At 39.9% G+C, this 12,740-nt stretch overlaps 1 protein-coding gene across 1 annotated transcript; it reads left to right on the forward strand.

Moving 5' to 3' along the window:
- The first annotated feature begins 3,164 nt into the window (after positions 1–3,164).
- Positions 3,165–3,527, forward strand: LOC145636936 (uncharacterized). Its single transcript, XM_081688469.1, has one exon. It carries the CDS (start codon positions 3,165–3,167, stop codon positions 3,525–3,527), a length of 363 nt encoding a protein of 120 aa, XP_081544595.1.
- Positions 3,528–12,740: the final 9,213 nt, after the last annotated feature.

Below are 12,740 nucleotides of genomic sequence, written 5' to 3' on the forward strand. Positions count from 1 at the left end.
ACACCAAGAATAGCCAAAATGTCATAACGTCGTCCTTGTGACCTTGTTCAACACTCTTGCTGAAAGCAACCTCAGATTTCTCAAAATTAATTTTTTGTCCCGATGCTCTCTCATAAACGCTAATTATATTAGCAATTTTAGAGCATTCCTGAGTCGTCGTCCTAGCAAACAGATTACTATCATCTGCAAAAAAAACAAGTGTGAAACCCGTGGAGCCCCTCCACACACCCTAGCTCCACGAATCAACTGCTCATCCGCAGCCTTCCTCAAAAGACTACAAAAAGCCTCCGCACATAACAGATTCAAGTTCAGGGAGATAGGATCTCCTTGTCTAAGCCCCCTAGCTGGAACAACACAACCATCAACAGCCCCATTCCATTTAAAAGTGTATTCGACACTCGATAAACACATCATAATTCTTCTCACCCAGTCATCTCAAAATCCAAATTTGCGCATAACCACATCAACAAAACTCCACTCTACCCGATCATAGGCTTTGCTCATATCAAGTTTGAGCGCCATTGTCCCCATTTTGCCTTCCCCTCTACGTTTCATGGCATGAAAAATTTCAAACGCAACAATAGCATTGTTTGTAATTAATCTACCCGGCACAAAAACACTTTGATGATGGAAATAATGTTAGGCAAAATTAATTTAAGTCTATTTGCAAGCATTTTAGAAATAATTTTGTAAACAACATTACAGAGACTTATAGGGCGGAACTCACTCATACGACGCGGTTCATTGCATTTGGGGATGAGAGCTATACAAGTCTTGTTGATGTTTGAGATGTCAACACTGCCATTCCACCACCCTTGCACAAATCTGACAACGTCCAGACCAATTATACCCCAGAACTTTTGGATAATAGTGCATGCATCCCATCGATCCCCGGTGCCTAGTGATGCATACTCGACAAGGCCTCAAAGACTTCCTCTGAGCTAGGCTCTCTAATGAATTCGACATTCATATCATCCGATTTCCTTTTATAATTTGAATTGAGTGTAAGACCATTTTTGGGCATCTTTGTAGATTTCTCAGTGAAATATATTATATTATCAATTTTAATTGATTTTGAATTGTGTGTGGGGCCATGGTCGGGTGTGAGGCTGAGTTGCTTCCCGATGCTTAATGAACATGCTAACCACCTTGATTGTGAGTCTTAGGTAGCTCAATGTGGGTTAATTATTGTCGTCTGGGGGTGTGTAAGATCTTAAAGGCATCCACCCATAACCGGGAGTTGGCCAATCTTAGACACGGTCTCTGCGAGATGACCGGGGGGTTCGTCCTGACAAACCTTAGGAAATGTATTGCAAGGCCACTAGCGTTTCCTCAATGCCAATTCTGCTGTTTGAATAATTTTTGAACATAATATGAAAGTATATGAATTATATATATATTTTTGAAGTTTATGAAATTTTGGTTTAGTTTGGTTTATTCAATTTAGCTTACAAAGTTATTTTGTGATTTGTATGGTTAAGTGTAAGTGATTTCTTACTTGTAATTTAATTTCTAAACCCTATTATTTCTGGTTTGAGGGAGAACTACTAGTTTCTCTCCACTGATTGTTGAATTTTGTGGTTGTTTCAGATGCATAGTGATGTTAGGTTATATACTGTTGGGTCGGGTTTAAGTAGGCCTTAGGCCACCTTAAGTTGGAATTTTAATTGCTTTGGTTTGGTTTGGTTTGTTTGAATTGTTGCGTGGGTTCTCTTAACTTAGTTTGGCTTGAATATATTTGGGAATTGCCGATAAGGGTTGTTCTGTCTTTGGCTTCTTGTAATTTTAAATTTATCTATCTTTTGTTCGTTTAGTCGAGTTCTTCTTCTAGAGCCTCAACTGTCACTTTTAGACCAGTTTAGGTTTGAATACACTAAAATACAATGTTTATGCTCCAATTAGATCACATAGACTTAAGTTAACTTTCTATAGTGACAAAGTGACCTCCATCACGGCGTATTTCCACTAACACCAAAATTTGTATAATGACGGGTTGTTACAATTGGTATCAGAGTAAACGGTCTAAACTCTAAACGAGTTGCTGCAGTTTCTTGAGAAACTTGTAGTTCAAAGTAAAATGAATTGAAACTTGAACTATAGTGAGTGACTTGGGTAGGAAGTAAATGGTGTGTCTACTTGTTTAATTACTTGCAATTTACTTGTGTAATAGTTTATGAAAAAAACAAAATAACTTATTTGTTTTTAGAATGCCTCCAAGAAGGATGGACGACCAAAAAGAAGCATCTCGCCGCCGCCGAGTGGCACTTGAGATTGCAATTATCTCTCTAACCAATCGGAATACTGCTCCATCGAGCGGGAAGTCAACCTTTGATAGGGTTTGACCATCACCGGCCATTAACATATGAAGGGACAGCCGACGCCATTATTCTAGAAGGGTGGCTTCGGGAGATGGACAAGTTGTTCACTACAACCGGTTGTCCGCAAGCTGAAAGGGTTGCAATCGGGACCTATTACTTGATGGCAAAGGCAGATAATTGGTGGAGCATCGTTAAGGACGGGTGCGTAGCAACACCAGGGTTCGGATGGACTGAGTTTGCGGTTCGACTCAAGGAGCGATTCCACCTAGATGAGCTCCGCTAGCAGAAGTAAGAGGAGTTCCTCTCTCTATGAGGGACTCTTTCTGTGCAAGAGTACACGGACAAGTTCACTGAATTGTCTCGGTTTGCTACCTTTGTGGTCTCGAATAAAGATAAAAGGGTTAAAAGGTACATCAAGAGGATGGACCCAAGGGTCCGCACTCATGCTTTGAGCTTGGGGGCTGCTACTTACCAGGGAGCCTACGAGCTATCTCTCAGCGTGCATGCCTCTATTAAGGAGGAAGAGGCAAGGAAAGCTGCTGCGACAAGGAAAGTTGCCGCCAACTTCTCTCAAGGTCCGAATAAAAGGTCTAGGTTTGATGTTGCGGGCAGGGGCGGTTTTCAGCAAGGATCTGGGTCTCACCCTAACAATGAACCGAGGAAGTGCTGGAGGTGCAAGGGTGACCTACATCCGGGAAAGAACTGTGACGGCACGAAGATAGCAAAATATTACTAAAAGGTGGATGGTCACAAATCCTTTGAGTGTCCAAAGAAGGCTAACAATAGTGTAGCGATTGCTGCTAGATCTGCTACCTAATCTGCCTCTCCCGAAACCGGATTTATGACATGACTCAAGAGGAGGCCGAAATCCATCTCGACGTCGTGACTGGTACATTTCTAGTCCATGGTGTCCCTGCTTATTTGCTATTAGATTGTGGTGTAACTGTTTCCTTTGTATCTAGCACTTTTATTAAGAAAGCTAAATTGTCAAATAGCACTCTTGTAAAATCTTTAATTTCTTTACTAGATGGGGAGAATTATGCTTTTAATAGGGAGTTTAGGGGTGTTTCTATTGCTATTGCGGGAACCGAGTTCCAAGCGGATCTCAAGGAGTTTCTGATGCAAGAGTTCGATGTGATTCTCGGCATGGATTGGTTGTTCAAATATCGAGCTGACGTTCACTGCCATGGTCAAAAGGTTGTGATGTAGGGTCCTAAGGGAAACTAGGTCTCTTATTCTGGGGTTGTGTTAAAGAAGGGAGTCAAGATTGTGTCTGCACTCAGAATGCGGAAACTTCAGCAAAAGGGTGACATGAATTTTTTTGTGTAGAGTCAAGGACCTTTCTCTCGAAGAACTTGAGAGTATTCCCGTGGTCAAAGTGTTTCCAAATGTGTTTCCTAAATATTTTCCGGGTATTCCGCAAAAAGGGATGTGGAGTTCGGCATTGATTTGATTCTGGGCACTGCTCCTATATCCAAGGCACCTTACAAAATGGCTCCGTCTGAGTTGCAAGAGTTGAAGACTCAGTTGCAAGAACTCATTGACAAGGGTTTCATAAGGCCTAACGTGTCCCCATGGGGTGCCCTAGTAATGTTTGTCAAGAAGAAGGATGGGAGTATGCGGTTATGCATTGATTACCGAGAGTTGAACAAGGTGACAATCAAGAACAAGTACCCATTGCCCAAAATTAAGGACCTATTTGATCAATTGAAGGGTGCTGGTGTGTTCTCTAAGATCAATATAAGGTCTGGGTATCATCAAATTCTTGTAAAGCCGAGTGATATTCCTAAGACGGCTTTTCGCACCATATATGGGCACTATGAATTTGATGAGATGTTGTTTGGTCTTACCAATGCTCCTGCAGTGCTCATGGATCATATGAACCGTTCATTCCATGAGTACCTTTACACTTGTGTTTTTGTTTTCAGTTATGACATCCTCGTGTACTCAAAGATGAGGCGAAACATGAGAAACATTCGAGGCTTAATTGTGAAGTGTTACGTAGACAGAAGTGGTATGCCAAATTGTCAAAGAGTGAATTCTGGTTGAAATAAGTGGCTTTTCTAGGGCATGTGATCAGCAAGGAAGGTGTGCTGGTTGATCGTGCGAAGATCAAGGCTGTGGTTAAATGGAAGAGTCTTAAGAATGTCTCAAAGGTTCGAAGTTTTCTAGGTCTTGCTGGTTACTACAGACGCTTTGTGATGGACTTCTCTAAAATTACTCAACCATTGACTAAGTTGATGCGGAAGGATATTAAGTATATATGGTCTGAGGAATGTGAAAGGGCTTTTTAAGCTTTGAAGAAGAGTTTAACTTCAGCTCATGTGCTTACTTTATCGACCGAGGGTGTGGAATTCGAGATATATAGTGATGCATCTAAGAATGGTCTGGGTTGTGTGTTGATGCAACAGGGTAAGGTAGGTGCATATGCTTCAAGGTAGCTAAGGGTTCATGAAAGGAACTACCCATCTCATGACCTCGAGCTCGCTGCTGTAGTATTTTCTCTTAAGATCTGGCGACATTATCTGTATGGTGTTACGTGTAAGGTGTTTACCGATCACAAGAGTCTCAAATATATGTTTACTTAACGTGATCTAAACATAAGGCAAAGAAGATGGTTAGAGGTGATCAAAGATTATGATTTTACTCTAGGTTACCGTGGAGGAAAGGCTAACAAGGTAGCAGATGCGTTGAGCTGAAAGGGTAAACACTCTCTGAATGCTGCCTGGGTTATGCCTCAAAAGTTATATACCGAGTTTCAGATGCTCGAAGCTCAACATTGAGGTGGTCCCTCAAGGGTTTATGAGTTTGTGTTTGAACTGGATGAGTGTTGAACCCGTGTTGTATCGAGAATTGAAGGAGAAGCAAAAGGGTGATCCAAAGTTAGAAAATATTCGTGAAGCTAAGGCTCAAGGTCGTGCCGAGAACTTCAATATTGGTGAAGATGGAAGTATGAAGTTTATGGGTCGTTGGTGTGTGCCGGATGATGCTAGGTTGAAAAAGAAGATCCTCGAGGAAGCTCATAACACTCCTGTAGACACCCATTTGTGTCTCCCCAAAACCAAACCCGGTGATGAATACCTTTCATGTCGAATCATAATCGAATGAAGTGAAAGTGTGGAAAGTTTAGTGTTGCGCTTAGTTTTTAATTCTCTTTTTTCTCTCTGTTTTCAAAAAACCTATTTTATGAAAATGGCCAATCCAGTTTAGTTTTGTCCATGGAAAGGGTCCAATAATGGTGTAGTTGGATCGGGTTCAAAAAGAGTTCTTCAACGATATATTATAAGCCCAATTCTGATGAATAATGAGGAAGTTATGGCCAAATTACTAAACTGGGCCTGGTTTGATTCTTATATGCGGCCCAATGATCTAGAGGAGGGCCTATTATGAATTTTCATTCCTAATGCAATTAGGATTGATTATAGTCTTCTAGAAACTTCTAGAAAGTCCTTTTGAATCCTAATGGGATTAGGATTGATAGTTATGTTTTATGAGTTTTATTTGGAATAAAAGAAGTGTTTTGAATGAAATTACGATTTTACCCTTTGTATGGACTTTTACGACTTGATTTTATCAAAAGTAGATTTCGCGTTTGGAAAACCTTCTGCATTGCAAAACGACAGGCAGTCGCCTGGCGGTATATCCTGTTATAGGCGACAGAGGCGTGTTTTATTATGAATAGTGTCCTTAGACCTCCGTTTAGAATCATCAAAAAATTACCAGAATTCTCTAATTCTCTTCTCTCTCTAAGCTAAAGCTTATTCTCTCTTTCTCTCTTTCAAAGCCTAGCTTTTACAAACAAAATTCCTCATACATTAGCACTAGACACACCTAACAAAATTCGAAGTTGCCTTTGCCCTAGATGTGAAAGGTTTGATATTTCTGAGGGTTTGGTCCCAAATCTCTATTTCAATTATTTAATTTAATTGTATGTTTTATTATTTTCCTTGAAGTTACTAACGTGTGTGTTTTGTTATTAGAAAGAGATACGAGGCATCCAAGTAATTAAGTCCTTTAATTGTTAATTGATATTATGATGTGAGAATCATGTTTAGGTTGTTATTTTGATTCCTAGTATCATGATAGGATGCTTTCCTTAGTATGATGTTTAGGGTAAAGAATGAGTTTCTTAATTATATCAATAATGATTTCATGTGATGTTTCCAATTTTCTTTCTTAATAGCATGTTAGTATCATGTAAGGGCTAAAGCTTTGATCTTTATTGCTTAGTGACATGCTAGGATTTGTTATTAATCTTGTTAGTATCATGCCTTGCTATTAATTTTATTCTTTAACATGATTATTTTAATTATGATTGTTATTTCAGTTATGATTATTATTTATGATGATTATTATGTTGCTTGATTATATTTACTTTTATTGCTTGATCACGCCTTTTATGCATGTTTAAAGGGAATTTGTACTTGTAACCACGCTTAATAAGATAATTAATAATCTTGTGTAGGGTTAATATGATTATAATTCAAGTGATCGCCAATAATATATTTATTTGTGCATTAATATTCAACCAACATAGATTAAACAGGTTTAGGGTTAACCTAATGATTGCATGTTAGTCAGAAAGTGCACATGAATACGAGAAGAATAAAGTTGAGGCCTATTATTAGGGCAGGTTCTTTCTCTTTAAGATTGGATTTTTACCTTCATCCCCGAACTTCCAGTCATGGTTCCAGACCTATTGGAGTTAACGATCTCCTGGATCTTTAAGGGGTGTAACCTTCACCCTGTGAACGGTTTACAAGTTCCTAAAACTTGTTAGCGACTCTTTTGCTCTAGCTTTCTTCCTTTTAGACGCCACCGTACTTAAGTGTATGATCACAGTGGGATTCAAGTTTGGGGTAATGCTTGAAATATTCCCTACGGTTTTTGGCGACTCCACTGGGGAGGATTTCTATTTTAATTCCTGAAATTTATTTCGGCAATGATTTAGAATGAGTGGATGAGACTCGAAAAGTTCTAAGTATTTCATATGTGTAATTTTGATTAACATTATTGTCGTATGCATAAAAAAGGTTCTCATTGGAAAGACCATCTGTAATGAGTAAAAACCATATGTTTTTTACACATAGGAAATTTGAGAAATATCTTTCACAACTAGAATCGAAATAATACTGCGAAAACTGGAAAATTCTAAGAGCACAAAAAGCTGCTGAGGCATGTAGGAACTAGCGTCTAGAAAGCGGCGTTCGTCTCCTAAAAGATGGTTGTGTCGCCTTGCGACAATTCTGTCGTCTGGCGACAGAGTTATTTCTCTGGCAACATACTCCGTTTTCTGGCGCCGTGTTCTTCCAATACCGAGCCTGAAATCTGCCTTCTTGTTTCGACTAGTTCTAGCATTGTTGGCTAGATTCTACTTCCTGATTGAGTTTTTCTCACTTTTCTGAAACCCATATGTGTTCTACATATGGACATAACCCTCTGGGAATTCATGCTCCATCTACCTGATTGAACTCTCTGAGCAATAAAGGGTACATTCGAGAATGTTGAATTCACCAAACCATGGATGCGAGTTTAACTCGCGGGGTCCCATCCACAAGCGCCAACCCTTCCAAAGGTAAGGCTTCCGCGCGGTGCATCCGGACTCATAACCATGGACCCTCTTTCAGTAACCCATATTTCGAACTTTAGAGAACTAGAGCCATGGTTAGGTTGCAAACTTATTGCATCATATTGTGCCTACTTGACTACTTGTGCATTATTTGTTGTGCATACTCTATGTGTTTTTTCTTAACCGTTTGTTTGACTTATGATTAAGTATAAATAAACTGATTAATGACTAAAAGGACTTTGACTAATTAATTAATTAATTAATTTGAGTAATTAAAGTTTAATAAATTAATCAAAACTGACTTAGTACGACTTTAGGCATGTCCCCTTAGAGTAAAAATACTGAAAGCAGTCCTAGATTAATGTTCCAGTAATGGCACAAAAATCTGGGCTGCAGCGCCGAACGCTGCTGTGCAACGCCGTTCGACAACTCTGTCGTCGGGCACTGCACTGCAGTTTGCGGCAACATTCCTGTTGCTTTGGTGACAGTTTAGTTTTTTGCTTGAGTCATCACGACGAGTCTAATTAAACAGTTTATTAATCAGTTTGATCAGTTTGTTAATGACAGTAACCATATTTAGTCCTTAATTTAGTTTAAACACTTAGTCCCATGGTCATACACAAGAGTTAAAGCATGTCACTTGCACTCACAAATAAAGCACACACTAATATGATGTACACTTTGACCATGTCTAGAAAGTCTTGTATGCGCGTGTTTTCCGTCATTTTTAGGGGGGTCCAATTCATTCCTATTATCGTCTTACCTGTTGCATGTTAAATTGAGCTTGAGCCAAAAATAATAAAAAAAAAATACTTACTTTTTCTCAGCACTTGATCAAGGAGAAAAGAGCATTTAATCAAGACAACACTTTTGGTAAAGCAGCACTCTTTTCTAAAACAAAAAGGGTCGTAATAATGGCCAGTGAAAAAGAAATTTTCTTAAATGATATTACTGAAACCTCATCAAGTCTAGAAGAGGATGTTCAGGAATTACGAAATACCATTGTCACGCTTAGGGGTGCAATAGAAGGATTAAGAGATTGGATAATGGTTATCGACCAACGTTCTCATTATCAACACCATGGAGGCCATGATCACAATACCGAAGGACGTTTCATCCTCAAATATCGCGTTCAAGACCTCATTGATTCAAATCTCCTTCATAATCCTCCAAGCATTATGAAGGCCAAGATTAGTAATAATAACAACAGAGGCTGAAAATGAAAGAAGAACGACTATCCTTCTTCTTCTGAAAACACCTATTGTAGTAACAATGTTGGTACTTTTGACCTTAATGAAACCTTAGCCATGGACAATCAAGGATCTAAAAAGAAACCCAAAAGAGAGCTCACACCCATCGGAATAAACTATGATGTTGCATTCAATCGTCTCCTTGGCCAAAGATTAATCAAACCTATTAGCCCTACTAAAGATCCAACACCAGAAAAGCGATCTTCGAGATGGAATCCCAAATCCTATTGCAAGTACCATCAAGGAAATGGTCATACCACAGATGAATGTTACAGGTTTCAAAATCTCATTCAAGATCTCATAGAAGCAAACAAGATCCCATTGCCTTTAGCTAGCAAGAAGACTGGGTGACGATAAAGCAAAGGATACAAGGCGGGCTTCAACGATAAGATTTCGTGACTTTTTTTTCCTATTTTTTTTCTTTTATTCTTCCTTTCCCCAATAAGTCTAGCATAGGCACCTCTTATTTTCCTTAGATCTTATTTTGTAGGTTTTTTTCCTTTTTACCTTTTTATAAAGATGAGCATTTATTTTCTTGCATATGATCGTTTCATTACATCGCAAACAAAAAAAATGCCAACTAAGCACAAGGTATACCAATGATTTGAGGCACTCTTTGTATCCACATCATATCATCTTTTACCCTTCAAATATGTAATCACTTTTTGATAAACCACTTTGAGCTTCGTCTAACGATAGACCTTTCTTTCTTCAACCCATATCTACCTAACCTTGGGATGGGATGGTGTGCAACTTATGCAATTTTCAAAGAACGAAAGCTTGAGTGAATCAAAAGATTAAAATAGCAAAAACAATAAAAGTGTGCAAAAGAGCAAGTGTTCCAATGTCATTGATATGAACACGTTTCAGATTGCGTCTCTTATCGAGTGCTCGGTACCGTGGTTGAGAAACATGAATGCCAAGTGAGTGATAGACCGCATGATCGGGATTGCCCACACTTACCAAAAAAAATAAATAAAAAAAAAAATAAATAAATAAAAAAAAAATGTGAAAAAGACAAAAAAAAAAAAAAAAAAAAAAAAAAAAAAAAAAAAGAGAAAGCATAAAATAAAAAAAGAGAGTTCAGAGTGAGAAAACTCAAGCATAAAAATATAAAAATTCAAAAGCTAGGTTGCACACCTTAGGGGCTTATCAAGGGTCTTAAGCCTTTATCGTCTTCTTCTTCAAACCTTTAGCCTAACCACGTTACAACCCTTAAAAGACCTCTTTGAGGTATACACATACTTGTGCGAGGTTCGGCTAGAGCTACGTTCGGCCTGTTTTCTAACGGATACGTAGGCAACTTCACATTTTTAGCTTACCTAGCCTAAGAGACACCATCTTTTGACTCTTCTCAAAATACTTTTCTACCATTAACCCTTACTGCCTAACCTTAATGTCACTTTCCCACACTGCACAGATACATGACCAAATAGTCCTTCCCTTAGGAAACCTTTGTCATTAAATCTTAACACAACGTTGAAGCATACTTTGTCATAACAAAATCACTCATCACTCATCATTGCATCACAAAGTATGAAGTGCTTAGCCTCCGTGCCTAAGTTACCCAAATACTTTCATCATTAAGTCAACAATTGAGATAGCCTAGGATGAATTAATCCTTGAACCTTGAGAGATATATAGTATCAAACAACATTTGACTAAGCTCATTCAACATGCACCATAAAAAACTTCTTCCTTTTTGTGTCTTTCTTTTTCGGGAGAAAGTCGGATACCCTCCATTAATAATAAAAATGACGGAAATTTTTGCGCAAAATTAATTACATATTTTTTACACACACACATATGCACAAAAAATGATAAATAAAATGCAAAGATAAAATAGTCATAATAGATAAAAGTTTGTATATACAAATGTGTCTAATAAATAAGTCACACAATACAATCGGCAAAGTCCTACAAAAGTCAAAATAAAATAAAACACAGGTACAACTACGGTGCCAAAGGGCGCAAATGATGAGGAATGTTCATCATATCGAAAAACATCGCAGACCGAGGATTATGCTCCTCACGAGCTCCAGACTCACCGGTAGCCGGAAACCTCAACTCAAGGCCAGTTCACCCAGGCTCACCCTGGTGCAGAATCAACAAAGGCTGAGGATGCAGAGGCTGCTGCGACGACGAGCCAAACTCGTACGTCCCACCACCTAAAAAAGGAGTCGATGTCGCTCCTCCTTGGCCTAGTCTGTGCACCCTCAGAGGAAGAACCCGAACCCTCGACTGCCTCGGTACGAGCAGTGTTAGGTCAGCCACCTCGGCCACCCGAAGTAGCACGACGACGCCTCGAGCCGGACCTAGACGGCTCCCTCCTAGCCTTGGGTCTTGTCCAAGTACATGAAGGAATAGGCTGTCCCTGCTAAGTTAAACCAAGTAAGATGCAAAGAAAACAGGAGGATAAACATTATAAAATAAAAGAAAAAATATACCTCCTGAGCAGCGTCGTCACGACGACAGGAAGCTACGTTCCTCATCTTCACCAGCTGACTCCGAAAGGCGTCTATGCACCTCGCCATCGCTGTCACTACCTCGCGCGAGAACTGTCAAAAAACAAAGTCAGTAACAATACAAGATAAAAACAAATAAGCAGTAAGCCGGTAACTCAACCGAGTCTGGCTGGTGACGAGGAATAGATCGCTCTACGAAGCGCTGATCCTCAGGAGCCGGAGGAATCAACTCCTCAACAGGGTCGTACGTCCCCTGATAGCTGATGGACATCCGAGGAGGAACGAACTCAGCACGCTCAACCTGGCAAAAAGCAAATCTAAGTGATTAAGGTCCACTTGGGGGCTATCTAGCAAAGAACTAAAAGATACAAAGCATACGGCCGCCTCCTTAGACAAAACAGGGGCCGGAGCTAACAGTGGCAGCAAGTCCTCCTCGTAGAAATGCCCCGAGCTAGTATGTGATCGCCAAGGGGTACCAGCAGGCGACCTCTCCGCCAAGTTTATCAACATCGCATCATGGAACATGTGTCGAGGCGGAGGAGCAGGGACGACAAAAATCTCCGAAGAGTGCTGAATAGCCACTCTCTCACCGTGGTACACCACGGCCTCGTACGTCCCCTAAAAGTAGCGACGCTCAGTGGTGTACTACGCGGCCAGCGCAGGAATAGCTAGATCGGCCCATGGTCGATACACTACATCAGACTCCTGCAAAATATATCTGTAAGGTAAATTCTATCAAAAGGCAATACAAAGACGACAACTGTTTAAAAAAACATATCGAGAGAATAAACTCTTGGACATGGGCAGTAGTCGTCTGATCACTAATGCGACTTCCCCAACAGGCACTAATGGGGAGCTCGCGAGGAGATGGTCTCGCCGGCGCTAGCGACGGAAAGTACTCGTAGAACCAAATCTATGAACAAAGACAAAAGAAGATCAACAAATGCTAGTAAGAATCTAGAGCTAACTTTAAAAAGGGATAAAGTGTACATGTACAATTCTCTAGAAGCTGGAAAGTGAGATATTTCTTGTGAAAGCTTTATGACGACATGAGCCTCGCAAGCCCCGCAAGAAATCAGCATAGGCCACGCGGCCCAGTCATAGGTCCCGACCAGCTGAAGGTCGCGGAGAGCAGGAA

The sequence above is a fragment of the Chenopodium album genome, chromosome 6, assembly GCF_948465745.1.
Source record: "Chenopodium album chromosome 6, dcCheAlbu1.1, whole genome shotgun sequence".
NCBI lineage: Eukaryota > Viridiplantae > Streptophyta > Magnoliopsida > Caryophyllales > Amaranthaceae > Chenopodium > Chenopodium album.

What these genes read in the sequence shown, in the direction of transcription:
- LOC145636936 (XM_081688469.1), top strand. Translation starts at nt 3,165, where the DNA reads ATGACTCAAGAGGAGGCCGAAATCCATCTCGACGTCGTGACTGGTACA.